General features: G+C 44.0%; 2 protein-coding genes across 4 annotated transcripts in view; both read left to right on the forward strand.

Moving 5' to 3' along the window:
• Positions 1-10,220, forward strand: part of LOC138826044 (phenazine biosynthesis-like domain-containing protein) — a 38,534-nt gene extending 28,314 nt beyond the window's left edge. For 2 of the 3 annotated variants that reach the window (XM_070020977.1, XM_070020978.1), the window contains 3 exons: positions 599-777; positions 5,142-5,204; positions 5,638-10,220. In XM_070020977.1, coding sequence (XP_069877078.1) covers positions 599-777; positions 5,142-5,204; positions 5,638-5,750 — 355 coding nt within the window. In that variant the 3' untranslated portion in view covers positions 5,751-10,220. The remainder of the gene's footprint in view (positions 1-598; positions 778-5,141; positions 5,205-5,637) is intronic. The other variant, XM_070020979.1, reaches the window with a different exon arrangement.
• Positions 10,221-12,060: 1,840 nt separating this feature from the next.
• Positions 12,061-27,736, forward strand: LOC138826046 (phenazine biosynthesis-like domain-containing protein). Its single transcript, XM_070020989.1, has 9 exons — positions 12,061-12,326; positions 15,630-15,729; positions 16,987-17,085; positions 18,246-18,355; positions 18,442-18,471; positions 21,320-21,408; positions 23,097-23,275; positions 26,097-26,159; positions 26,593-27,736. The coding sequence occupies exons 1-9, from the start codon at positions 12,243-12,245 to the stop codon at positions 26,703-26,705; spliced, it is 867 nt and encodes a 288-aa protein (XP_069877090.1). The 5' UTR covers positions 12,061-12,242; the 3' UTR covers positions 26,706-27,736.
• The last annotated feature ends 252 nt before the right edge of the window (positions 27,737-27,988 follow it).

Raw genomic sequence — 27,988 nt, forward strand, 5'->3', positions numbered from 1 at the left:
TTCTGGCTTTTTCTGAGTAGTTTAATGAAGATAAGAGTCTCACAGGGGCTCTTCTGCTGGGGCTGGCTCCAAACCATGATCCTCAGGTCTCAGCCTCCTGAGTAGCTAAAATTACTGTCGTGAGCCACCAGTGCCACAAAATGGTGATACTTTTTTTTTTGACCAGTCCTGGAGCTTGAACTCCTCAGGGCCTGAGCACTGTCCCTTAGCTTCTTTTGTTCAAGGCTAGCATTCTACTACTTGAGTCACAGCACCACTTCCAGCCTTTTCTGAATATGTAATGCTGAGGAATCAAACCCAGGGCTTCATGCATGCTAGACAATACTCTACCACCAAGCCACATTCCCAGCCCTTGTCTCTTATTCTTGTACTGAAAGGAGAAAGTGGTGGGAGGGTGCTGGTGGTTTTTCACTTTACTTTCTGGTTCTAGTTTCTAAGTTTTCAATATTAATGTTTTTGGCTTTTCTGTCTCTCATCTCTCTGCTCGGCCTCCCTGTATTGCGCAGCCATCTGGGCAGTTGCCCTGGCCTGGCTCCCATTTTCTGGAGTCGGCAGTCTATGACTGGCTTTGTGCTAATCCAGACCATTTTTACCCAAGGTCATTTCTAGAGACCCTGAAGGTGAACACAGAGAGTCTGCCTCACATTGAAAATACAGGAAAGGTGAAAGGACTCATTCTCACTCTGAAAGGAGAGCCTGGTGGGCAGACCCAAGCATTTGACTTCTACTCCAGATATTTTGCTCCATGGTGGGGTGTGGCAGAGGACCCTGTAACAGGTACTTTTTCTTTGAGACCACAGGAGGGGTTAAACATGAAAGAGGAGAAGCTGGGTATAGTGGTACATACTATAGTCCCTGCTAGGGCCAAGAGTTGAACACCAAACTAAGCAACATAGTGATAACCCCATCTTTAAAAAAGAAAGAAAGACAAGGATAATAAATTACTCTCTAGAGGACCTTCACATGGCCTTCAAGGTTGCTTTAGTTCTGAGCTACTTATTTGTATGTGCTGCTACTAGAGCTTGAACTCAGGGCCTCACACTCTTACTTCAGCTTTTTTTCACTCAAGGCTGGTGAGGTAGCACTTGAGTCATACCTCACTTCTGCATTTTTGCTGGTTAATTGGAGTTGAGAGTCTCAGGAACTTTCTGGCTGGCTTTGAACTTTGATCCACAGATCCCAGCCTTCTGAGTAGCTAGGATTAAAGGCATGAGTTGTCCATGCTTGCTTGAGCTCCCTTTGTTTCTCTGTCTCCCTCCATTTCTTCACTGAAAAGCATTATAGCAGGGTCAGACAGCCTGGGTATGCATTCCTAACTTTCAGTTCTCCATCTTGATCAGATGACAAGTTAGCTTTATGCACACAGTGCTCAGAAACTGACTAATCACTGGAGCTGTTCTAGTAACTAGCTCACTGAACCAAGGACACATCTTCCACCAGCCTGAAGAGAGGGATGAAATCAAAGGAAAGCAATGCCTCCTCCTTTCATAGGTCATTGAAAACCATGGCGCTAGCAGCCCAGGGAGGAGGAAGGGTTGATGGGAATCCTTCTGGGTGTCATGGACACCAGCTCTGAAGGAGGCTGTGTGGAAGTTTTGTTAATGTACCACACATCTACCTTAGCTCTTTCCATCTGGAGAGAGATAAATCCAAGCAAGACACAAAGCATCATGAGAATAATAGAAAAAGTTTATTGAAATGAATGAGAGCAGAGCAAGGGGCAGGCTGAGCAGGGTTCTATAGTTCCAGGCTTAGTTTGACTGGGATTTTATTTGGGTCAGGGTGGGTGGGTGGTTCTTTGTTTGGTGTGAATATTGATGGACAGGTTGATTGACAGGTACAGCTTCTGTACCAGAGGTGTATTTGCACAGGCTCCCCATAGAGGTGAAATAGTCTTGAACCACCCAGTTCCTGGGCATTATAGGGCAAAGAGGTCATTGTAGAATATCATTCTTGTCCTCATGCATGCATACAAAGGGGAGGACCTGCTTACATAATGCCCTCCCAGGTATGGGCCTGAGCCTAGAGATTTGATCAGCATCTTTAGGAGCCCTTTTTGGTAGGACTTACTGGAGGGATCATTTGGTAAGCCACTTGCTAACCTCAGACCTTTATTTGAAGGTCAAGAAAGGCTATCCTGTGGGCAGATCCAGGGCCCTGGGAACCATATCTGTTGTCCTGGCAGCCAGGGATCTTGTTTGTTGCCTCCTTCAGTTTCAAGGCTCCCTTTCTTGTCAGGTGGTGGGGGCGAGAGTGATTTCTGGACGTTGACTCAGTTATTCCCTGAGGAATAAAACAAAAGAAATTCAAAGTTCAGCAAGCCAGCCCTTTTGCCATCTCAGGAAAATGTCCAATGTGGACATTTCTTCTTCCCCCTTTGGAAGAGAAATTCTAAGCATATTCACTGGAGCACAGATGCTTCCCAAAGAATTTCAGTTGGCACAGAGCATTTTTTTTGGGGGGGGGTCCAGTCGTGGGGCCTGAACTCTGGGCCTGGGTGCTGTCCCTCAGCTCTTCAGCTCAAGGCTAGCGCTCTACCACTTGAGCCACAGCGCCACTTCTGGCTTTTTTCTTTTTGCTTATGTGGTGCTGGGGAATCAAACCCAGGGCCTCAGGAATGCAAGGCAAGCGCACTACCACTGAGCCACCTTCCCAGCCCCAACACAGAGCATTTTTTAACCCCTGTAGTGGTGTTTTCTAGAGTGCTGAGGCCTTTGGACTATGATGACCAACCTCCTGGGGTGGCCTGAGGTCCAGGGCTTCTTGGAATATGGACTTTGCAGTGCTACAACCAAGCCAAACCTTGTGCAAAGAGGAATGGCTATTCCCCTACTTGAACATTCCATTCCTCTTTCTTTTTTTTTCTATTTTTTGAATTACTTACTATTTATTTCCCTGTTTTGGGTCTTGAATCCATTGTCCCTGAGCTATTGCTCTATCACTTGAGCAACAGCTACTCTTTGGGTATTTTGGTGGTTAAAGAGATTAAGAGTCACCTGGACTTTCCTGACCTAGGCTGTCTTTGAGCTGTAATCCTCAGAGCTCAACCTCTTGAGATGCTATAATTACAGGCATGAGCCACTGGTGCCTACCTTTGTTTCTTTATTTTCATATCTGATCTCTGGTTAAAATTTAAGATATAATCATGTTAGGAAAAAAAAGTCCTTGACAAAGTCATTTGGCTCACCTTTCTCCCAAGCCCAGGAATGCTGGTTCAGGGTAAAACTTCAGTGTTAGACCTCAGGACCAAACTCCAGCATTTCCTTCGTCAGGTCTATATACTAAATAAAGATACACGGTGAGGGGCAGAGGAAGGAGATTCATTTTATGGCATGGGCAGCCATGGAGGACATCACTTCAGCTAGTTATTTGGAGTAGATGTTTTTGGGTATCGACATTTGCCTTAGGTTAAAATGGTAGAGTTGGGGCAGGGAGTGAAAGGTACGCAGAGCAAAATAGTCTCAAGTCACAGATGGGGTCAGAGATGGGGAGACAGTCTGTTGTCTCGGGATTGGTCATCTGTGAGACTTGTCACAATGAGTCACTGACATCTGGCAGGTGGTCTGTCTCCCGCTCATTCCTTTTTGGCTTTCAAGATGGCTACTATAAGGTCTGAGAGTCAGCCTGCTGATTAAGTTCCCGATCTTTGTTCTACCTGTTTACAAAAATCTGTTCCGTTTCTTTTGTTTGTTTGTTTGGTTTTGTCAGTCATAGGGCTTGAACTCTGGGCCTGGGCACTGTCCCTGAGCTCTTCAGCTCAAGGTAAGCACTATACCACTTGAGCCACTTCTGTTCAGTTTCTATTGCCCCAGTGTTGTAATGTTTTTCTGGTTTGACATACAAATTCCAGGCCCAGTTGGAACAGTCTCGTTACACTCCTTCTTGGAATGTGACTCTCGCTGAAATTCTCATAGCCCAATTCCTTCCTGGAACTGACTCTGTACCCTAATTCCCATGATCCACCTAATGTGACCCATGTGACCCTTACAACTGCTTCCTAATATTTTGCTTAAATTCCACTCACACCTGTCCACTGCTGCTGCCTCCATTGCTGCTTGGAGCAGCTCTGTCCCCCAATACAGTCTTGAGCCCCTATCAGTTGCTTGCCTCTCAGTTTTTATAGCTACAAAGCCAGGCACTGGTGGCTCACACCTGTGAACCTACTCAGGAAGCTGAGATCTGAGGATCATGATTCCAAGCCAGCCCAGGCAGGAAAGTCTGTGAAACTTTCATCTTCAATTAACCACAAGAAAACCAGAAATGGAGCTGTGGATCAAAGTGTTAGAGCATTAGCCTTGAGTAAAAAAGCTCAGGGACAGTGCCCAAGCCCTGACTTCAAGCCCCATGATCAGGAGGGAAAAATCTGGCTACAAAGTCACTGTAGGAGAGAATGGCTTAGGGAAAAGACATAGATACCAAATGGAAAAGTCTAGATGCCTAGCTTTTATTCTGCTCCTAGGACATCTATGGGCCCAAGTAAGGCAGTCATTGTTTCTTGGCAGCTTTTAAGCACTTCTTGTGGGGAAGGGGGCATAGCCTTTTGTCCGAGTTCCCCACTTTCCTTGCATGTGCACCCCAGGACATGCTACATCTTTCATTAGAAGGATATAGATTTGTATGAAGACCTTGATTTTCCCATCAAGGACTGACTGAACTGAAGGACAAAAATTAAATCCTGCAGTTGGAAGCCAGTGAGCACACCTGTAATCCTAGCTACGCTGGAAGCTGAAATCTGAGGATAGTGGTTTGAAGCTAGCCTAAACAGGAGTCTGTGTGACTTTCATCTCCAATTAACTCCCCCTACACCCTTCAAACAAGCCCAGAGTGGAGCTTTGGGTCAAGTGGTAGAACATGGTCTTAAGCACAAAAGCTCAAGGACAGCAGCCAGGCCCTGAGTTCAAGCCCCAGTACTAATATGAAGCAATTAAAATTAAATCTGCAGTCAGCTGGAAGAACCTTATTCATAAATTCTGTGTCTTCTTTTGGGTCTCTGCTCATAATTCTAAATTCTGCTGTGGCTAGGTTAATCTGAAGACTAGATTTAGTCAAACTAGACAATGGATTGTGTTCACTTACATATAGATGGAAAAGGCACCCCTGTTTCCTTTGTGATTGCCTTACAGTTTTTCCCTTCTTTTTAGGATCTGCACACACTATCCTCAGCAGCTACTGGTCCCAGCAGCTCGGGAAGAAAGAAATGCGTGGTAGGACAGTTCTTTTCCAATTGCTTTTTTTATTTGCCTGTCTCCTATGCCCTTGAAAATGTAGTAAAATGTTATGTACTACTCATGTGCGACAGTCTTCCATAATTTAAGTGTACTCTACTTCAAATCCCCTTCACCTCTGCTTCCCTCAACATGCAGACACTTTGGATACACCAAGTGCGCAATAAGTGTTCATTGACTAAAACTAACTTGCTGTGGCTCAGGTGGTAGAGTGCTAGCCTTTAACAAAACAAAACAAAAAACCCTCAGGGACAGTGGGCAGGCCCTGAGTTCAAGCCCCAGGCTGGGGGAAAGCAACAGCAACAACGAACTTCCAAAGCATCAACTGCCTTGGGAGGACTCGCAAGCTGGTAATAAGAAGTCTCTCAGTATCCCCTCACTATACTCTCAACTCCTTTTGTGCTTTGTTCAGCCTTTCAGTGTTCCAGACGAGGAGGAGAACTGAACATTTCTCTGCGACCGGATGGACGAGTGGATGTGAAGGGTGCAGCTACTGTGGTTTTAGAGGGCACGCTGATGGCCTAGACAGGCTGTACTAGCATGCCGCTGTCTCTGAGGACAAAGTGTTTTCTGCATGAAACAAAAGAGGCTGCCTTTAGCCAGCCTGCCTAGTAGTCCACTCAATCCTCACGTGAAAAATAGAAAAAGGAAGACATAGCCATGGAAATGTAATAATGCTTCCAGAATAGTTAACTAAGGGAATTTAAAAAACTCTAGTTGAGATGGTAGCAACTCAAATAATGTTATCTCTTTTGATAATACCAAAGAATGCAGGGGGAGGGAATATATTGGGAAGAGTGTGAAGCCATGTAAATTTAGGTGTGAATGCCTTATAGAATATCTGTGGGCCTTTGAAAGAATGTGAGGATATAGAGAAAGCTTTTTTATGATTTAATGTCAAGAAAAAACAGTACAAGCCAGGTGACCATGCCTATAATCCTAGCTACTTAAGAGTCTGAGATAGGAGCATGGAAGTTTGAGTGAGACTCTTATCTTTAATTAACCATCAAAAGCCAGAAGTCAAGCTATGACTCAAACTATGGCTGGTACAATACCAGCCTTAAGTAAAAAAGCTAAAGGATAGTACCCAGGCCCTGAGTTCAAGCTCCAGTACCAGTCCAAAAAACCAAACATCAAAAAAAACCCTACAAAGCTAGGTATGTATGTAAGCTACTTATTATGATAGTAAAATTAAGTTCTGTGTCTTGATTTGTTTTGATATATGGCTTTAGAGTGATAAGTTTAAAATGATTCTTCCTTTCTCTTAATAAAATGAGTTTGACAGAATTTTAAATCAGTGACATCTGTCATATTGAGTAATACAGCTGGCTCTGGGGTTAAGAGGATTCATTGTGGTCATTGATGCCAATTCTTAGCCATCTCACAAAAAAAAAAATCTAGGCTAATGTTAGCAATTTTGCTACTACCATGTTTCTTATTTTTATTTACTTTTGCTAATTAAGAGTGAATTTAATGTTAGGTGATATGACAAAACTAACAGGACTTAAGAAACAAAGAACTCCCACTCATCTGGTCAAACCACTACTAAATATCCCCATGCTGCTGATCACATGTATGGTGTATATGTGTACACTGTTATATGTTATAGACTGTGATAGACAATTTGCTCCAGGAAAGTTAGAATGAACTTGTGACTTTGAATGAGTATCATTATTCCACAATACTGTGAAATTCCGGAAATTATGTAATCACTTAATCACAATTAAAAAAAAAAAAAAAAGAACCTTGGGGAAGGGAGGGAGGGAAGGGATGGTAGGGGGAAAAAAAAAAGAGTGAATTTAACCAGATCTGTCAGGCTAAGGCAAGAAGAGCAAGAGTTATGCGTCAGCCTGGGCACAACTGAATGAGTAACAGTTAACTGAATGACTAACAACAATTCACAACATGATTATAGGCCAGGATACCAAAGGTGAGAATCACTGACAGGTTTTCAATAACTGTGAGGTTTTTCTCCAACCTTGACTGAACTATAGAAAGATTTTAAGGACCAGAAGTGTGGCTTCCACTGGCAGAACACCAGCCTAGCAAGCAAAAAGTCTTCACTTTAAACCTAAATACCATAAAAACAAAACAAAACAAAAACTATATATAGTTGGAAACACACCTGTAATCCTAGCTACTCAGGCTGAGATCTGAGGATTGTGATTTGAAGCCAGGAAAGTCTGTGAAACTTTTTTTTTTGTTGGTCGTGGTGCCTGGACTCTGGGTTTGGGTGCTGTCTCTGAGCTCTTCAGCTCAAAGCTAGTGCTCTACCACTTGAGCCACAGTGCCACATCCGGCTTTTTCTGTTTTATGTGGTGCTGAGGATCACACCCAGGGCCTTATGCATGCAAGGCAAGTACTCTACCACTGAGCCACGTTCTCAGCTGTGTCTGAGAGACTCTTATTTCCAATTAAGCACCCAGAAGTCAAAAGCACTGCTTGGCTCAAGTGTAGCATGCTAACCCTGAGGAAAAAACCTTCAGAGATAGGACCCAGTCCAAATTTAAGCTTCAGGAATTGGCGCTGTAGCTTAAGCGGTAGAAGGCTAGCCTTGAGCTGAAGAGTGAGGGATAGTGCTCAGGCCCAGAGTTCAAGCCCCACGACCAACAAAAAAAAAAAAAAAAAGAAAAAGAAAAAAGAAAAAAATGTACAAATGTAAGCTTCAGTGTACACACACACACACACACACACACACACACACACACACACACACACACACACACACACACAAACACACACACACACACAAATAGAAAGATCTTAAGCCAGGCTCTATTGATTCATGCCTGTATCCTAGATAGAGCCTCTCAGGAGGCTGAGATCTGACTATGGCAGTTCCAAGCCAGCCCAGGTAGGAAAGTCCATGAGACTTATCTCCAAAAAACTACTCAGAAGCTAAGCACCCAGTAGCTCACACTTAGCTATTCAGGAGGCTGAGATCTGAGGATCACGGTTCAAACCAACCAGGGCAGAAAGTTCGTGAAACTATTATCTCCAATAAATGGCGCAGAAACCCAGAAGTTGCTCTGTGGCTCAATTGGTAGAGCGCTAGCTGTGAGCTGAAGAGCTGAAGAGCTGAAGGACAGCGCCCAGGCTCAGAGTTCAAGCCCCACAACTGACAAAAAAAAAAAAAAAAGCTGGAAGTGGCACTGTGGCTCAAGTGGTAGAGCACTAGCCTTGAGCACAAAGAGGGACAGTACCCAGGCCCTTAGTCCTAGCCTCAGAACTGGCAAAATAAGAAAAAAAGAAAGAAGGAAGGAAGGAAAGAAAAGAAAAAAGGAAGGAAGGAGAAAGAAAAAAGAAAGAAAGAAAGAAAGAAAGAAAAGAAAGAAAGGAAGGAAGAAAGGAAGAAAAGGAAAAAAGGAAGGAAGGAGAAAGGAAGGAAGGAAGGAAGGAAGGAAGGAAGGAAGGAAGGAAGGAAGGAAGGGACCTGAGAATCCTAGCAACTTTGAGCATCCCTGATAGACAAATGGTAAAAGTCTGAATGTGGCCCTCACCATCAGCATGGTGCCACTTGGGATCTTGCTAGAAGTGTAAATTCACAGGTTCTCTTCCACACTGAGGGACTCTTTTCACATATCTCTGAACTTCTATAAGCAGTAGGACTATGAGCTGGATTCAGAGAAGACAGAGTTAAAAATCACACTGGCTTGGAGATGGGGCCCAGAGCTTTGAGTCTGAAAAACATCCAGGTAATTCTGGTCTGTGTTTAAACCTGAGAACCACAGGATGTTCCAGCTCCCAGATTTTGCCAATGCTTTCTTCACTCCCAAGCGACAATTGTCTGTATATTAGATGACTTCTAAATGTGCCTGGCTTCAAATTCCCTCGGGCTGGGCTGGGAATGTGGCTTAGTGGTAGAATGCTTGACTAGCATGCATGAAGCCCTGGGTTTGAGGCAGGTGTAGAGTACCCCTGCTCCTAATGGGTCAAATGGCTCCAGACCAGCAGCTGCAGAATACCTTTGCCCCTAATGAATCAGGAATGAGACCTCATGAAATTGCTTAAATCAGCTTGCTTGCTTGCAAAACCGTAACCTTTGTGTGGCTTTTGCTTTTATAATCCCTGCCCCAGTAGAGGTCCGGGCTGCTCTTAGTTCTGAGACACTGTATTCCAGGCCTGGGCCATCGCTGGCTAGCTAGCAAAAACTCCTTTGTCAGCTTTGACTGTTGCTTCCGTGGATTTCTCCACTCTGACATTATTTCAGGGCTAGGTTGACTATTTTGTAGTCTTGTTCTCTGTATCCCAAATGGTATCTAGTCTGTTTTATTAGTTTTCTTGCATCTTGAGATGACCATTGTGTGGGTCAGTATATATACTTTTTTGCCTGGGCATTATGCGTACCCTACCTATGCAAAACCACAGTTGGGCCTGTAAAAGATACAGAGATTACTGACAAAGACAAAGTATATACACTTTTCAGAAAACGTCTCTGATATCACCCAACTTCAGCAGAAAGCAATGATGATTGCAAAACTCTATGTCTTCATAGAAACAGGAGGGGAAAAAAATGCCAACAGGAAAATTTTAAGAGACAACCTAAATATGCTCTTGGTTGTAGTTTTAGTGAAGCGAGCTTGCTTTACTAACCAGCCTGCTTTGTGTGATGACTCCAATATTCTTTGTTTCTTTCTTTCTTTGTCTTTCCCATTCCTTCCTTGTGGGGGGAATTCAAAATTAGAATTCAAGATTAACATTTGGCTCCCTATCTTGCTGACATAGGAAAGCAAGAAAGTAACATCAGCAAGACATACATCTTTGAAAATTGGCACCAGTAATCGGGAGATAAGTGATCACCTCAGATCACCGTCCAGCACTGAGTCATGGCTTCTAATCATGGCTTCTGAATATACAGAACTCACTTCTTGGACTTTTACTTAAAAATCCTCAATCCATGGAGGACAGCGGAGGGAGACAGCTTTTGGTGTTAGTGTGATGTTTTCTTCCTTTGCCTGTCAGATCAATAAAACTTATTTTCCTTTTTTTCTAAAATCCTGCTGTCATTATTTGGAATTAGCACAGAGTTCAGGGACTAAACATTCTGTGACAAACTTCTTGCCCCTAGGGAACTAGCTTTGGAATCTGGCACAAAGTAGTCATAACTGTTAAAATTTCCAAACAGCCAGATGCCCAAAGCTCACGGCTATCATCCTAGCTACTCATGAATCTGAGGATCACAGTTCAAAGCCATCCTGGGCAGGAAAATCTGAGTTTCTTATCTCCAACTAACCACCAGAAACCCATAAGTGGCGCTGTGACTCAAGAGGTAGCACTCAAGCCTTGAGCTGAAGAGCACAGGGACAGTGCCCAGGCCCAGAGGTCAAGCCCCACGGCTGACAAAAAAAAAAAAAAAAAAAAAAAAATGGTGGAGTGAGGGGGGTGGTTGGGAAGGTGGCCCAGTGGTAGAGTGCTTGCTTTGCATGCATGAGGGCCTGGATTCCATTCTTCAGCATCACAAAAGCAGAAAAAGCAAGATGTGGTGCTGTGGTTCAAGTAGTAGAGCACTAGCCTTGAGCTGAAGAGCTGAGGGACAGCACCCAGGCCCAGAGTTCAGCCCCCATGACTGACCAAAAAAAAAAAAAAAAAAAATTCCCAACAAGCCAAGCACTGGTGACTCACACCTGTAATCCTAGCTATTCAGGAGGCTGAGATCTGAGGATGTAGTTCGTAGCCATCCCAGGAGGGAAAGTCTGTGAGACTCTTATCTCAAATTAACCACCAGAAAACTGGAAGTAGTGCTGTGGCTCAAAGTAATAGAGCACTAGCCTTGACTAAGAAGGCTGAATTTAAGCCCCATGATAGGGTGATGGTGGTGGTGGTGGTGGTGGCACAAAACAATGAAAACAAAAACATGAAAACATTTTTCTGTAAGGGTTTTGGAGGATGGACAGGGAGAAAGCAATATGGTTGTTGTTAGTAAGGTATGGAATGTACACACCTGAAACATCATGGTTGAGAGCAACTTAGTACAACTAATGCAAAATGAAAACAGGAATGACAGGAACGTGGTGAGGGGGGCGTGTACCAGAAGGAATAGCAGTGAAGATGAATACAGTCAGACAGTTTGTATGAAAATACAACAATGAAACCTGTTGAGGTTGTTCTGGAAAGGGGAGTGGGATGGGGAGAGGGGTAGAAGACGTGCGGTTGATCAGGTTACGTTATAAGCATGTGTGGAAATGTCAAAACAGAATCTTCTTTGGTGGGTGAGGGGTGAGGATGTATTCATAAACTGCTCTGTTGAAGAGCAGCACCTTTGTACAACTACCTACAGAAAAATAAATACAACTACCTAAAGAAAAGAAAATATATATTTAGAAAAGACCTTGTTTATACAACTAATGTATGTTAGCCCAAGAATCTGATTAAAAACCTATATTTAAAACAAGAATGTTATTTTCTGTTTATGTGGGTTAGGGGGTCAGTACTTTGACTTTTCAAGATTTTTACAATTAGAAGCAGGGTGCAGGTGGCTCACTCCTATCATCCTAATGATTGAGCAGGCTGAGATCTGAGGATCACAGTTCAAAGCCAGCCAGCAAAGTCCATGAGACTCTTATCTCCAATTAACCACCAAAAAAACCAGAAATGGAGCTATGGCTCAAGTGGTAAAGTGTCAGCCCTGAGTGGAAATGCTAAAGGACAGCATCTAGGCCCAGAGTTCAAGCACCAGTAAGGGCAAAGAAAGAGAGGAAGGAAATAAGGAGGAAAGGGAGGGAGGGAGAGAGGGTAAAACTAAGAAAATAATTGTGAGTAGGCTGAGTTCTTGGATTGGTATGAAAAACTCATATAAACTTGAAAAACTCATTCCATTCAGCCAGTATTTTAAAATAAACGCAATGTAGAGCCTTTCCATGTTGGTGTTTTAGAATAATTGCTTGACTTTGTATCTTGGACCTGTTCATTGCTGCACTACATTGAGTAAAACATTAACTTTCTGATTTTTGGCCATAACAAGAAGTAAAGCAGAACACTGGCAATTGTGAGACCTCGTGAAAAACTGCAGTGAGGAAGATGAAGCTCCCGATTTTCATTGCAGACGCATTCACAGCAAGGGCATTTTGTGGGAACCCTGCAGCTGTCTGCCTCCTGGAAAATGTAAGTACTAGAGCTTCAAGTACACTACTGAAATTGGACAGTTCTGTAGGACCAAGTACTTCTTTAAAAAAGAAAGTAAGACCCTCCTGTTTGTTGAGGTCTTTGGTTTATGTGCTTCATTATTATTATTATTATTATTAGTCGTAGGGCTTGAACTCTGGGTCTGGGGACTGTCCCTCAGTTCTTCAGCTCAAGGCCAGTGCTCTACCATTTGAGTTACAGAGCCACTTCTGGCTTTTTCTGCCTATGTGGTGCTGAGGAATGGAACCCAGGGCCTCATGCATTCAAGGCAAGCACTCTACCACTGAGCCACCTTCCCAGCCCCTGGTTTGTGTTCTTTGTCCTGGCATCAGGGGTGGTGACCAAATTATTATTAATTAAGTAATTAATTAATTATGTCGGTTGTGAGCTTGAAATCTGGGCCTGTGCACTGTCCCTCAGATCTTCAGCTCAAGAACAGTGCTCTATCACTTGAGCCATAGTGCCACTTCTGGCTTTCCGGTGGTTCATTGAAGATAAGAGTCTCACAGAGTTTCTTGCTCAGGCTGGTTTTGAACCACTATCCTCAGATCTCAGCCTCCCGAGTAGCTAGGATTACAGGCGCCAGCCACTGGTGCCAGGCTCCAGATTATTATTATTAATTTTTTTTGGCGAGTCCTGGGACTTAAACTCAGGGCCTGGGTACTGTCCTTAAGCTTCTTTTTGCTCAAGGCTAGCACTCTACCACTTGAGCCATAGTGCCATTTCCAGCTGTTTCTGCTTATGTGGTGCTGAGAAATGGAACCCAGGGCTTCATGCATGCTAGGCAAGCACTTTATCAATTAGCCAAACTCCCAGTCCTCATGATCAGATTATCTGATAAGAATGTGAATCTCTAGATTCATTCAGAAACATGAAGAAGAACTGGGGGCAATTATAAAGGAATAACTAGTTTTCTTTGTTTTGACTGGGGTTTGAACTCAGGGCCTGGCATTTCCTAAGCAGGTGCTCTCCTAAGTAAGCCCTGCCCTCACAGGGCTCCTTTTGGCCAGGGGGGTTCATTTAATTAAAGCCAAACATTGGGGGAATGAAATTAGGTGAGTTTTATGTGATTAGTCATGGCTGAAATTACATTTGCCTTATCTTATTTTAGATAGCTATCTTTAACCTTATTGGTAGCACCAACATTTAGAAATTCTCAGAACCAAGAAAAGGAGACACTGTACAAAGTACTATGTAATCAAGTAGAAAGGTAGAAGTAATTGAGTTCTGAGATGTAGAGAACTTAGCTGACAAAGTATGTCATTTTAGCTGGGTATGGTGGCTCATGCCTGTAATCCTAGCTACTCTGGAGGCTGAGATCTGAGGATTGTGTTCAAAGCCAGCTCGATCAGGAAAGTCCCTGAGACTTTTTTTTTTTTTTGTCGGTCATGTGGCTTGAACTCTGGGCCTGGGCACTGTCCTTCAGCGCTTCACCTCAAGGTGAGTGCTCTACCACTTGAGCTACAGTGCCACTTCCGGTTTTCTGGTGGTTTATTGGAGATAGGAGTCTCAAGGTCTTTCCTGCCCAGGCTGGCTTTGAACCGTGATCCTCAGATCTCAGCCTCCTGAGTAGCTAGGATTACAGGCGTGAGCCACCAGCGCCCAACATCCCTGAGACTCTTATCTCCAATTAACCACTCAGAAAACCGGGAGTGGCACTGTGGCTCAAGTGGTAGAGTTCCAGCCTTGAGCTGAAGAGCTGAGGGACAGCACCCAGGTCCAGAGTTCAAGCTCCATGACCAAAAAAAAAAAAAAAAAAAAAAAAAAAAAAAAATTCAGAAAGCTAAAACAACAATAACCTCCCCTTCCTTTCTGCTAGTACTAGCGCTTCAACTCAGGATCAGGATTCTCTCCCTTAGCTTTTTTGATCAAGCCTGGTGCTCTCCCACTTGAGCCACAGCTCCACTTCTGGTTAATTGGTGGTTAATTGGAGATAAGGGTCCCTCAGATTTTGTTTACTCAGGCTGGATTCAAACCATGATCCTCAGATCCCAGGCTTTTGAGCAAATAGGATAATAGGCTTGGGCCACCTGTGCCCAGTTTCTGAATTGTGAACTTTCTTTGGAACAATGTGCAAAGCACAGCTTCCTGCTGAATGTTGTTGAAAACTGATATAATTGTTTGTCAAGAATCTCGTTATAGTTTTCCAGGTCTCCATTTAATATCTTTTTCCTCCTTTTGAATGATTATGTTCACTCAGTTCCTTGGTTTAAATTCCACACTGTCTGGGCATAGCTTCGCAATGGGAAATTCAGCTGCTTCAGGATGCTTGCAGTCCTTCCCAGGTGGATTTTAGAACTTTCTACATCAGTTCTTTTTCCTTTTTGCTGGAGTCTTGTCCAGCAGAGGGACAGGGACTGAGAGGGCTGTCATGTTTATATTGCCATATTTCTAAACTGCCACAAGATGGAAGCATTTTAAAAGTTTACTCTGCTTCTTGGATCTTTTGGGTCATCAGGTGATAGAAGCTCAGTGTCCAGACACTGAAATTCAGAAAAGCAAACAGACATGACTCAGCATTTGTGTTTGCATATGTGTTAACAGAACTCTAGAGTAACAAGTTATCATACCTTAATCCCTGATTCACTAAGAGAACAGAAGTGAGTTCATGACTCACCAATCACACTGTCCCAATACAAAGTTCTGTGCCCACATTTTCTTGGGCAACTCAGCAAAATCTGACCTCTTTTCTAGATCCATGGCAAGGCCTTATCAAAACTCTATAGTGCTTATTGTCAAACTGTACATATCTCCATCAAGTGTGGTGTTGCACACCTGGAATCCCAGCACTGGAGAGGCTGAGACAGAAGATTGTGAGTTCAGAGTTAGCTCTGGCGATAGAGTGAGTTCAAGGCCAGGCTAGGCTACATAGTGAGACCCTGTCCTAAAAAATGAAAACATATCAAAGTTGTTAGCATGTACAAGAACCTGGGGGGCTGGGAAGGTGTGGCTCAGTGGTAGAGCACTTGCCTTGCATGCCTGAGGCCCTGGGTTCCATTCCTCAGCACCACATAAGCAAAAAGAAAAAAAGCCGGAAGTGGCGCTGTGGCTCAAGTGGTAGAGCGCAAGTCTTGAGCTGAAGAGCTGAGGGACAGTGCCCAGGCCCAGAGTTCAGGCCCCACGACTGGACCCAAAAACAAAACAAAACAAAACAAAAAAAAAAAAGAACCTGGTTTCCATTCCTAGCACTTAAATAACACAAAACAAACACACAGCTACCAAGTATGTAACTTGGGTTTTCTTTTAAGCATATAATGTTTTGCTCCTTGTGTTTTCATGAAGGAACTGGAGAATGACACATATCAAAACATCGCAAAGGAAATGAACCTGTCTGAAACTGCATTTGTTCGAAAATTGAGCCCAACAGACAACTTTACCCAAAGTAAATAAGCTTTTTTTATTTTTTCAGTCATGGGGCCTGAACTCTGGGCCTGGGCACTGTCCCTCAGCTCTTCAGCTCAAGGCTAGCGCTCTACTATGTGAGCCACAGGGCCATTTCTGGTTTTCTGATGGTTTTTTGGAGATAAGAGTCTCATGGACTTTCCTGCCCAGGCTGGCTTTGGACCGTGATCCTCAGATCTCAGCCTCCTGAGTAGCTAGGATTGGTGTGAGGAAATTTATTTATTATTTGCAGGAAATAGTATACTGGGAATTGGATTTTGGATCATCTGGGAGAGGGTATGCTTAAATTTCTAGAGTTTAAGTTTATAGTTTACACTTGCACTGGAAAATACATTCTAATAGTGCTAGAAAGCGAGGCCTGAGAAGTGGTGATGGATCAGCGTGGAAGTTTGTTCTTTATCTCGAGTGGGCTTCATTTTTGTTTCACATATAGTCTATTTCAACCCAAATGTTCCTCTCTATTGCTCTCTCTTTCCTGTCCTCCCTTCTCCCCACCCCCACATTTTCTTGGGCAACTCAGCAAAATCTGCCCTCTTTTCTAAATCCATGTCAAGACCTTGTGGAAGCTCTGTTTTATTGTCCAATCTACATATCTTCACCAAGTGTGGTAGGCCAGGCTGGCTTTGAACTCTTGATCCTCTTGTTTCTGTTTCTGGATTCTGAGACTATAAGCATGTACTACCACACTCAGGAAAAGGTGTAAATGTTAAAAGTCCCAGGGAATTGAACTTAGGTCCATATACAAAGCCACAATTCCAGCCAAGAGTGAGCTGCTTAGGGGAGCAAGTTCAGGCCCCTCTTGTTCATTTGCTCACACAGGCGCGCTCTCTGGCATTTCTGCCTTCTGTCATGAAATGATGCAGCTGAAAGCCCCTCTCCAGGTGCAAGTCCTGTCAAGTTGGATTCCTAAGCTCTAGAATACAGCCAATACCCTTCTCTTCTTAATAAATGTCCCAATCTGTGGTATTCTGTTATAGCAATACTAAGCAGATCTGGAAGGTTAGTGAACATGAATGCTTCAGGTTAATGTAGAGCCAGGGAACCCCAGAATGCTTGTCTGGACTGCATTATAGTTTATAACAGACTTCTGTTCTTAATTGAACAGACGTCTGTTTATAACAGACTTCTGTTCTTAATTGTGTCAGCATAATGTTTGGGAAAGAAGAAGAATCTGAGAAGTTTGCAACGTGTTTGCCTGGCAGTGATTTTTGTCTCTCTGGCTTTTCCCCTCCGGCAGGTTCCTGCTTTGGACTCAGATGGTTTACCCCGGCAAGTGAAGTCCCGCTGTGTGGCCATGCTACCCTTGCTTCTGCCGCTGTGCTGTTTTACAAAATGAGTAATGTGAATTTCTTTAAGCAGAGTGTCACACTGTTCTCTTCCTGGTAGGAAGACACGGCGGCGTTTATGTCATACAAGTGCAGAAAACAGCCGGGCGCTGGTGGCTCACGCCTGTAATCCTAGCTACTCAGGAGGCTGAGATCTGAGGATCGTGGTTCAAAGCCAGCCCAGGCAGGAAAGACCGTGAGACTCCTATCTCCAATAAACCACTAGAAAACTGGAAGTGGCTCTGTAGCTCAAATGGTAGAGCACTCGCCTTGAACTGAAGAGCTGAGTGACAGTGCCCAGGCCCAGAGTTCAAGCCCCATGACCGACAAAAAAAAAAAAAAACAAGTGCAGAAAACAGTGACCTTCTGTCACCCTTGATCTTTCTGAAAACACACTGGACATCCATGGCTTGTTCCCTACATGAAATTTGATTTTCAGTAGGGGTTCTCTGGTTCATGTGATCGATAAGTTGGGAGAATTTATGCTAGTAGAACAGGCATGCTATATATGGGGTAAGAACTCAAAAGGCACATGTTGTTCAAATATTTCCTCACTCATTAAAATTCACTCTCAAATGAGAGCTCACCTGCACTTTTTGAATAATTCCTTATTGACTCCCTTAAGAAGGACTTAATATTGTCAGTCCCACTGTGACCTTATTTCTTTAATGGTCAAGGAATGATCAAGTCTTGTTTTTTGGGGGGGGAGTGCCTGGAGGTACCCTCAAAGGAGAGATAAAAGACAGAGAAATTAACAACACAAACAGAATGGTGTGGCAAGGTGAATTGGGGCATGGGGATCTTAGGGTTGTTCATTTACATGAGATGGTAAGGGAAGGAGTTGCAGGGTAAAGTCGCCTAATAAGTAAGCTCTGAGACACAATTATTGCATGGAGGAAGAATTGAGGGGGATGTTCTTGAAATCAAGATTGGCAGAAGATATCCAGGTGCTGGTGACTCCCATGAAAGGTGAGATTGGAGGATCTTGGTGTGAAGTCAGCCTGGGCAAGAAAATCTATGAGATTCTCATCTCCAATTAAGCAGCACAATGTTCCATTTATGGGCTTTTGAGTAGCTAGATTACAGGTATGAGCCACTGGTACCCAAATGGTCTTTATATTTCTTGATACTTTTCCCCAACCCCTTTTTGTTTTTTGGGTTTTTTTGCCAGAAAATATGAATAGCACTCTAACCTTTAACACCCTGAGTGGGGAACTAAAGGCCAGAAGAGCGGAGGATGGCATTATCCTGGACTTACCTCTCTATCCAACCTACTCCCAGGTCAGCTTTGTCTAATCATCGCTACCAACTGTACAACCTCCAACAGTTCACCTGCTTTGTAATGATTTGCCTTTTCTCCTTTCTAGGACTTCCATGAAGTAGAGAACTTGATAAAGGTTGGTTAAAAAAAAAAATCTGATTGATTGGGGCTGGGAAGGTGGCTCAGTGGTAGAGAGCTTGCCTTGCATACATAAGGCCCTGGGTTCGATTCCTCAGTACCACATAAGCAGAAAAAAAAAGCCGGAAGTGGCTCAAGTGGTAGAGTGCTAGCCTTGAGCTGAAGAGCTGAGGGACAGCGCCCAGGCCCAGAGTTCAGGCCCCATGACCGGACCCCCCCCCCAAAAAAAAAAAATCTGATTGAGCCTTTGTTCATTTGTTCTTGCTTGAACTCAGTATTTGGTTTGATTTGATTCCCAAAGATAGGCTTTTGCCAGTGATTTTAAGTTTGAGGTTAATAGGCAATGTATCTGGTAAGGACTTTGTATGCGCTGGTAACAGTGCTTGAACTAGGGATCTGGCATTGTCACTTAGCTTTTTAGCTCACAGAAAGAACTCTACTACTAGAGCCATACCTCCGGCCTGGCTTTTTACTGCTTAGTTGGACATGAAGTCTCTAGACATTTTTTTGGTCTGGACTGGCTTGCAACCACAACCCTTAGGTTTCAGCCTTGCCAGATCTAGGATTATAGGTGTGAGCCATTCACTCTCAGTTTTCTTGACTCTTAATTGTGAACATCAGCCTCCATTGTGGGATGAGGGAAAGAGAGACTGTTGGAGAGAGCGTGAAAGAGCAAGACATCCCTGGAGGATTCCTGGTGAGGAAGGTGGGTAGGGCATCTTCTGGCACTTTTGCACAATGAAGGGATGTTGCATTTCTATCCATTTCTTGCTACAAGGAGAGAAATGAATCCTGGGTATGATCATGAAAATTCAAGAGAGTCAGGGATTTGGGACAGAAAAAAAAATCATTCCATGAAACGTATAGAGAAAAGCCTTGGAGGGAAAGAATGGAAACCACCTGGCCATTGTCAGCATGCCTGGTTTCAGTGGGGAAAATGAGACTGAGGCAGGAGAGCTATGCTTGTATATAAAAGACTAGAAAGTGTGGGTGCCTCCTGAAAAAACAGGAAATGTAGCCTGGTGTCCTCATGGAGACTATGTACAGGTAGGGCTAATAATATAATTCTATATGCAATTGTATTAATAAATTTATAATAATGTATAATTGTATTTCCTCTTTAGAATTATTTTGTCACCATAATTATAGAGCTATATCATGCATAATAATATAACTATTATGATTGAATAATAATTACATTTTTATGATTATAAAACATTTTAATTGGTATGATTGTAGCCACTAGCCACTAGAGGCTGGGGTAGTGACTGGTTTTTTCATTGCCTCTGAACATACTGGGTGCTAAGTGTTTCCCTTGAATTATCTCATTTCATTCTTAGTGTCATGCAGTGAGGAGTCACTGCAGGTGTCCCACAGGGGTTCCCGAGGAGCCCAGATGAGCAGGAGCTTAGAGTGCAGAGAAGGAAAAAGGTCTGGACTAACACAATGGGCTGCATGGAAAGAGAATGGTGCTGTGAATAGCCTATTGTGGGAATGACTGGAGTGTGTCTCACTTAAAATACAGATGTAGCATTTACAATCTATTGTTTTGCATTGTCCAAATTTTCAGAAAATTATGGTGGACTTTATTATGGTAGGAAGAACATCACCTTGTCTCTCTAAATCTTGGGTCAGCGTTTGTGAAAAGGGATAATCGGGTATATAAATATTGTCATTTCTGTGTTTCTCCTGAGACACTGACATTACATGCCCAGCTGAGCTGGTGTCTCATACATATAGTCCTAGCTTCTTGGGAGGCTGAGATGGTGAGGATCCAGGTTTGACTCTAATCTGGTCAGAAAGAACGAGTTCCCCCTTTTTTTGGAGCTAGTCCTGGGGCTTGACTTGAAAGTCTGGGTACTGCCTGTGAGCTTTGTGCTCAAGACTAGTACTCTACTACTTTAGTCACAGCTCCACTTCTGGCTTATTCGGTGTTTAATTGGAGGTAAGTCTCAAAGCCTTTCCTGCCTGAGCTAGCTTCAAACTGTGATCCTAAGATCTCATCCTCGTGAGTAGCTAGGATTATAGGAGTGAATCCCTAGTTCCTGGCTTCAAGGCTCCTTCTTAATAAAGTGCTGGGCCTAGTTACTGGGAAGTATAAGTGGATCATTCCCAGGTATGTGCCTGCACAGGAAGTGAGAACCTTTCTTTAAAAATTGCCAGCAAAGGAAGTGATGCTGTAGTCAAATGGTAAGGCGCTAACCTTGTGCAGAAAAGCTCAGAGACATGTGTCCAGGTCTTGAGTTCAAGCCCCATACCAAAAAAAAAAAAAAAAGTTTGCCGCTGCCAAGCACCCGTAGCTCATGCCTCTAATCCTAGCTACTCAGGAGGCTGAGATCTCAGGATCAGGCTTTGAAGCTAGTCTGGCAGGAAAGCCCAGTAGACTCCTATCTCCAATAAGCTATTCAAAAAAGCTAAAAGTGGTGCTGTGCCTCAAGTGGTAGAGCACTCACCTTGAGCAAAAGAAGGTCAGGGATAATGCCCAGGCTCAGAGTTCAAGACCTAGGACTAACAACAAAAAAAAAAAGCCAGCAAAAATAGGACTAGAGACCTGGCTCAACAGCAAAATGCCTGCCTAGCAATTGTGAGACCAAGAATTCCAGCTCTAGTGGAGAGATAGGCTTTCCAGTTAACATGGAAGAAGTCCCTTGTGAGCAGGTTTTGAGCTAGAAGAGTACAAACTACATGGCTCTGGAAAGCCCTCGGTGCAGGAATACCTTCCAGTCATGAGATTGAACTAATCCTGTTGAGAACTGCAGATGCTTCATGAGTACTTCCTTCTCTTTTGTGGGATCAAGGCCTTGGCCCTAAGTGTGTTCCTGAGGAGTTTTTGTCTCCTTGCACAGACTGCTATAGGTGACACCCTGGTCCAAGATATCCAGTATTCTCCAGACACCCGCAAGCTTCTGGTCCGGCTCAGTGATTCTTACAAAAGGTAAACACAATGGTGAACGGAGTCAGCACTGGAGAAGCTGAGCCCTTGGATTTCTAGGTCTGTATTGGTCTGCCTGTTCTGTGCCCACACTTACTGGATGGAGAAAGAGGGGTCTCCAAGGCCTCCCAGCTTGCACGCAAAGCCACAGGAACTGGAGATCCACACATGGAATGAATTTCAAGATGTATCACAGATAGAAGAACTTCACAGGTTGGAAGTTTTAGCAAGGATTTATTTTAAGGTTTTAGAATAATTGGATAACATAGTGAGAAATAAAGTGGCTGCTTTCCATGCTAGAAAGGGAGAGAGGTAAAGACTCAAAATGGTGGATTCCCCCCCTCCCGTGGAACCCCCCCCGGCCCCCCGCCCCCCCCCTGTGGACCCCCCCCAACCCCCCCCCCCCCATCATAGGGCTTGAACTCAGGGCCTGGATGCTGTCCCTGAGCCTCTTTGTGCTCAAGGCTAGTGCTCTACCACTTGAGCCACAGCACTGCTTCTGGTTTGTGAGTAGTTAATTGGAGATAAGAGTCTCACAGGGGCTTTTCTGCTAGGGCTGGCTCCAAACTATGATCCTCGGGTCTCAGCCTCCTGAGTAGCTAGAATTACAGGCATGAGCCACTGGTGCCACAAAATGGTGGTTCTTATGTACAGTCTTTTATACTTTCTGAGCTGGGGGTATACACCCATGATTATATCACTTATCAATCCCTTAATCATTAATCTGGGATGCCAAAAAGGTGCTGGCTTTGAACTGAGATCCTCAGATCTCAGCCTCCTCAGTAGTTAGGATAATAAGACTATGCCACAATGCCTTGGTTGTTTGCTATTTTTTTTTCTCACTGCCAGACCTGGGGCATGAACTAAGTGCTTAAGCACTGTCCCTCAGCTTCTTTTGTTTAAGGCTAGCACTCTATTACTTCAGCCACAGTGCCACTTCTGGCTTTTTCTGTTTATATGGTACTGAGGAATCAAACCCAGGGCTTCATGTATGCTAGGCAATACTCTACCACATTCCCAGCCCTTGTCCCTTATTCCTTTTTTGGGGGGGGAGGAGGGGGAGGTCCAGTCGTGGGGCCTGAACTCTGGGCCTGGGCTCTGTCCCTCAGCTCTTCAGCTCAAGGCTAGTGCTCTACCACTTGAGCCACAGCGCCACATCTGGCTTTTTTTTTTTTTCTGCTTATGTGGTGCTGAGGAATCAAACCTAGGGCTTCATGCTTGCAAGGCAGCACTCTACCACTGAGCCACCTTCCCAGCCCCTCTTATTCTTGTACTGAAAGGAAAAATTGGTGGACGGGTGCTGGTGGTTTTTGTTTTTTTTTCAGGTAAGGGGTAGGTTTATTCATCGTTCCGGCTGGCACCAGGCCATCTTGGTCCTCCACGCGGTGGGGAAAGGCTGGGAAAGAGAGCTGGGAGAGCTGGGAAAAAGAGAGAGCTAGGAAAGAGAAGAGAAGGAAAGAGCTGAGAAAGAGCTAGAAAAGAGCAGAGAGCTGGTGGTTTTTCACTTTACTTTCTGGTTCTAGTTTCTAAGTTTTCAATATTAATGTTTTTGGCTTTTCTGTCTCTCATCTCTCTGCTCGGCCTCCCTGTATTGCGCAGCCATCTGGGCAGTTGCCCTGGCCTGGCTCCCATTTTCTGGAGTCGGCAGTCTATGACTGGCTTTGTGCTAATCCAGACCATTTCTACCCAAGGTCATTTCTAGAGACCCTGAAGGTGAACACAGAGAGTCTGCCTCACATTGAAAATACAGGAAAGGTGAAAGGACTCATTCTCACTCTGAAAGGAGAGCCTGGTGGGCAGACCCAAGCATTTGACTTCTACTCCAGATATTTTGCTCCATGGTGGGGTCTGGCTGAGGACCCTGTAACAGGTACTTTTTCTTTGAGACCACAGGAGGGGTTAAACATGAAAGAGGAGAAGCTGGGTATAGTGGTATAGTGGTAGTACCTGCTAGGGCTAAGAGTTGAAGATCAAACTAAGCAACATAGTGATAACCCCATCTTTAAAAAAGAAAGAAAGACAAGGATAATAAATTACTCTCTAGAGGACCTTCACATGGCCTTCAAGGTTGCTTTAGTTCTGAGCTACTTATTTGTATGTGCTGCTACTAGAGCTTGAACTCAGGGCCTCACACTCTTACTTCAGCTTTTTTTCACTCAAGGCAGGTGAGGTAGCACTTGAGTCATACCTCACTTCTGCATTTTTGCTGGTTAATTGGAGTTGAGAGTCTCAGGAACTTTCTGGCTGGCTTTGAACTTTGATCCACAGATCCCAGCCTTCTGAGTAGCTAGGATTAAAGGCATGAGTTGTCCATGCTTGCTTGAGCTCCCTTTGTTTCTCTGTCTCCCTCCATTTCTTCACTGAAAAGCATTATAGCAGGGTCAGACAGCCTGGGTATGCATTCCTAACTTTCAGTTCTCCATCTTGATCAGATGACAAGTTAGCTTTATGCACACAGTGCTCAGAAACTGACTAATCACTGGAGCTGTTCTAGTAACTAAGCAACTAGTTCACTGAACCAAGGACACATCTTCCACCAGCCTGAAGAGAGGGATGAAATCAAAGGAAAGCAATGCCTCCTCCTTTCATAGGTCATTGAAAACCATGGCGCTAGCAGCCCAGGGAGGAGGAAGGGTTGATGGGAATCCTTCTGGGTGTCATGGACACCAGCTCTGAAGGAGGCTGTGTGGAAGTTTTGTTAATGTACCACACATCTACCTTAGCTCTTTCCATCTGGAGAGAGATAAATCCAAGCAAGACACAAAGCATCATGAGAATAATAGAAAAAGTTTATTGAAATGAATGAGAGCAGAGCAAGGGGCAGGCTGAGCAGGGTTCTATAGTTCCAGGCTTAGTTTGACTGGGATTTTATTTGGGTCAGGGTGAGATGTGGGTGGTTCTTTGTTTGGTGTGAATATTGATGGACAGGTTGATTGACAGGTACAGCTTCTGTACCAGAGGTGTATTTGCACAGGCTCCCCATAGAGTGAAATAGTCTTGAACCACCCAGTTCCTGGGCATTGTAGGGCAAAGAGGTCATTGTAGGATAATCATTCTTTTTTTGGGGAGGGGTCCAGTCGTGGGGCCTGAACTCTGGGCCTGGGCACTGTCCCTTAGCTCTTCAGCTCAAGGCTAGCGCTCTACCACTTGAGCAACAGTGCCACTTCCAGCTTTTTTCTTTTTGCTTATGTGGTGCTGAGGAATTGAACCCAGGGCCTCAGGCATGCAAGGCAAGCGCTCTACCACTGAGCCACCTTCCCAGCCCTTAGGATAATCATTCTTGTCCTCATGCATGCATACAAAGGGGAGGACCTGCTAACCTAATGCTCTCCTAGGTATGGGCCTGAGCCTAGAGCTTTAATCAGCATCTTTAGGAGCCCTTTTTGGTAGGACTTACTGGAGGGATCATTTGGTAAGCCACTTGCTAACCTCAGACCTTTATGTGAAGGTCAAGAAAGCCTATCCTGTGGGCAGATCCAGGGCCCTGGGAACCATATCTGTTGTCCTGGCAGCCAGGGATCTTGTTTGTTGCCTCCTTCAGTTTCAAGGCTCCCTTTCTTGTCAGGTGGTGGGGGCGAGAGTGGTTTCAGGACCTTGACTCAGTTATTCTCTGAGGAATAAAACAAAAGAAATTCAAAGTTCAGCAAGCCAGCCCTTTTGCCATCTCAGGAAAACATCCAACATGGACACTTCTTTTCCCCCCATGGAAGAGAAATTCTGAGCAGATTCACTGGAGCACAGATGCTTCCCAAAGATTTGTTGGGTTTTTTTTTAACCCATGTAGTGACATTTTCTAGAGTGCTAAGATCTTTGGACTATGATGAGCAACCTTCTGCATTGGCCTGAGATTCAGGGGCTTCTTGGAATATTGACTTTGCAGTGTTACATCCAAGACACAACTTGTGCAAAGCAGGATGGCTACAAAGTGACCATAGGAGAGAATGGCTTAATGAAAAGAAATAGATATAAAATGGAAACCTCTAGGATGCTGAGGTTTTATTCTGTTCCTGGGTCATCTATGGACCCAAGTAAGACAGTTAATGTTTCTTGGCAGCTTTTAAGCACCTCTTGTGGGGAAGGGGCATAGCCTTTTGTCCGAGTTCCCCACTTTCCTTGCATGTGCACCCCAGGACATGCTACATCTTTCATTGGAAAGATGTGTGTGAAGACCTTGATTTTCCCATCAAGGACTGACTGAAGGACAAAAATTAAATCCTGCAGCTGGAAGCCAGTGCGCACACCTGTAATCCTAGCTACTCTGGAGGCTGAAATCTGAGGATAGTGGTTTGAAGCCAGCCTGAACAGGAGTCTGTGTGCTTTTCATCTCCAATTAACTCCCCCCACCCCCTTCAAACAAGCCCAGAGTGGAGCTTTGGGTCAAGTGGTAGAACATGGTCTAAAAGACTCAAGGACAGTAGCCAGGCCCTGAGTTCAAGCCCCAGTACTAATATGAAGCAATTAAAATTAAAATTAAACCTGCAGTCAGCTGGAAGAAGCTTATTCACAAATTCTGTGTCTTCATTTGGGTCTCTTCTCATAATTCTAAATTATGCTGTGGCTAGGCTAATTTGAAGACTAGATGATCTAAGGTTTAGTTAAACTAGACAATGGATTGTGATAACTTACACATAGATGGAAAAGGCACCCCTGTTTTCTTTGAGATTGCCTTACAGTGTTTCCCTTCTTTTTAGGATCTGCACACACTATCCTCAGCAGCTACTGGTCCCAGCAGCTCGGGAAGAAAGAAATGCGTGGTAGGACAGTTCTTTTCCAATTGCTTTTTTTATTTGCCTGTCTCCTATGCCCTTGAAAATGTAGTAAGATGTTATATACTACTCATGTGCGACAGTCTTCCATAATTTAAGTGTACTCTACTTCAAATCCCCTTCACCTCTGCTTCCCTCAACATGCAGACACTTTGGATACACCAAGTGCGCAATAAGTGTTCATTGACTAAAACTAACTTGCTGTGGCTCAGGTGGTAGAGTGCTAGCCTTTAACAAAACAAAACAAAAAACCCTCAGGGACAGTGGGCAGGCCCTGAGTTCAAGCCCCAGGCTGGGGGAAAGCAACAGCAACAACAAATTTCCAAAGCATCAACTGCCTTGGGAGGACTCGCAAGCTGGTAATAAGAAGTCTCTCACTATCCCCTCACTATACTCTCAACTCCTTTTGTGCTTTGTTCAGCCTTTCAGTGTTCCAGACGAGGAGGAGAACTGAACATTTCTCTGCGACCGGATGGACGAGTGGATGTGAAGGGTGCAGCTACTGTGGTTTTAGAGGGCACGCTGATGGCCTAGACAGGCTGTACTAGCATGCCGCTGGCTCTGAGGACAAAGTGTTTTCTGCATGAAACGAAAGAGGCTGCCTTTAGCCAGCCTGCCTAGTAGTCCACTCAATCCTCACGTGAAAAATAGAAAAAGGAAGACATAGCCATGGAAATGTAATAATGCTTCCAGAGTAGTTAACTAAGGGAATTTAAAAAACTCTAGTTGAGATGGTAGCAACTCAAATAATGTTATCTCTTTTGATGATCATACCAAAGAATGCAGGGGGAGGGAATATATTGGGAAGAGTGAGAAGCCATGTAAATTTAGGTATGAATGCCTTATAGAATATCTGTGGGAAAAGCAGGCTGCCCGTGGCTCCTGCCTGTAATCCTTGCTACTCAGGAGGCTCAGATCTGAGGATCATGGTTCAAAGCCAGCCTGGGCAGGAAAGTCCGGGAGACTCTTATCTCCAATAAACCACTAGAAAAGCGGAAGTGGCGCTGTGGCTCAAGCAGTAGAGCACTCGCCTTGAGCTGAAGAGCACAGGGACAGCACCCAAGCCCAGAGTTCAAGCCTCATGACCGACCAAAAAAAAAAAAAGAAGAAGAAGAAGAATATCTGTGGGCCTTTGAAAGGTTGTGAGGATATAGAGAAAGCTATTTTATGATTTAATGCCAAGAAAAAAAAAAGGACAAGCCAGGTGACCAAGCCTGTAATCCTAGCTACTTAAGAGTCTGAGATAGGAGCATGGAAGTTTGAGTGAGACTCTTATCTTTAATTAACCATCAAAAGCCAGAAGTCAAGCTATGACTTAAACTATGGCTGGTACAGTACCAGCCTTAAGTAAAAAAGCTAAAGGATAGTACCCAGACCCTGAGTTCAAGCTCCAGTACCAGTCCAAAAAACCCAAACAAACAACAAACAAAAACCCACAAAGCTAGGTATGTATGTAAGCTACTTAATATAATAGTAAAATTAAGTTCTGTGTCTTGATTTGTTTTGATATATGGCTTTAGAGTGATAAGTTTAAAAGGATTCTTCCTTTCTCTTAATAAAATGAGTTTAACAGAACTTTAAATCAGTGACATCTGTCATATTGAGTACTACAGCTGGCTTTGGGGTTAAGAGGATTCATTGAGGTCATTGGTGCCAATTCTCAGCCATCAAAAAACATCTAGGCTAATGTTAGCAATTTTGCTACTACCATGTTTCTTATTTTTATTTACTTTTGCTAAGTAAGAGTGAATTTAACCAGATCTGCCAGGCTAAGGCAGATGAGCAAGAGTTCTGGGTCAGCCTGAGCTCAACTGAAT

This window comes from Dipodomys merriami, unplaced genomic scaffold (genome assembly GCF_024711535.1).
Source record: "Dipodomys merriami isolate MVZ:Mamm:240054 unplaced genomic scaffold, mDipMer1.0.p SCAF_14, whole genome shotgun sequence".
NCBI lineage: Eukaryota > Metazoa > Chordata > Mammalia > Rodentia > Heteromyidae > Dipodomys > Dipodomys merriami.

Bases quoted from the DNA above. Each gene is read 5' to 3' on its own strand.
- LOC138826046 (XM_070020989.1), top strand. From the start codon at position 12,243: ATGAAGCTCCCGATTTTCATTGCAGACGCATTCACAGCAAGGGCATTT. The intron at 15,730-16,986 runs GTAAATAAGCTT...CCCCTCCGGCAG, and splicing joins AACAGACAACTTTACCCAAA to GTTCCTGCTTTGGACTCAGA. The intron at 18,472-21,319 runs GTTGGTTAAAAA...CTCCTTGCACAG, and splicing joins AAGTAGAGAACTTGATAAAG to ACTGCTATAGGTGACACCCT.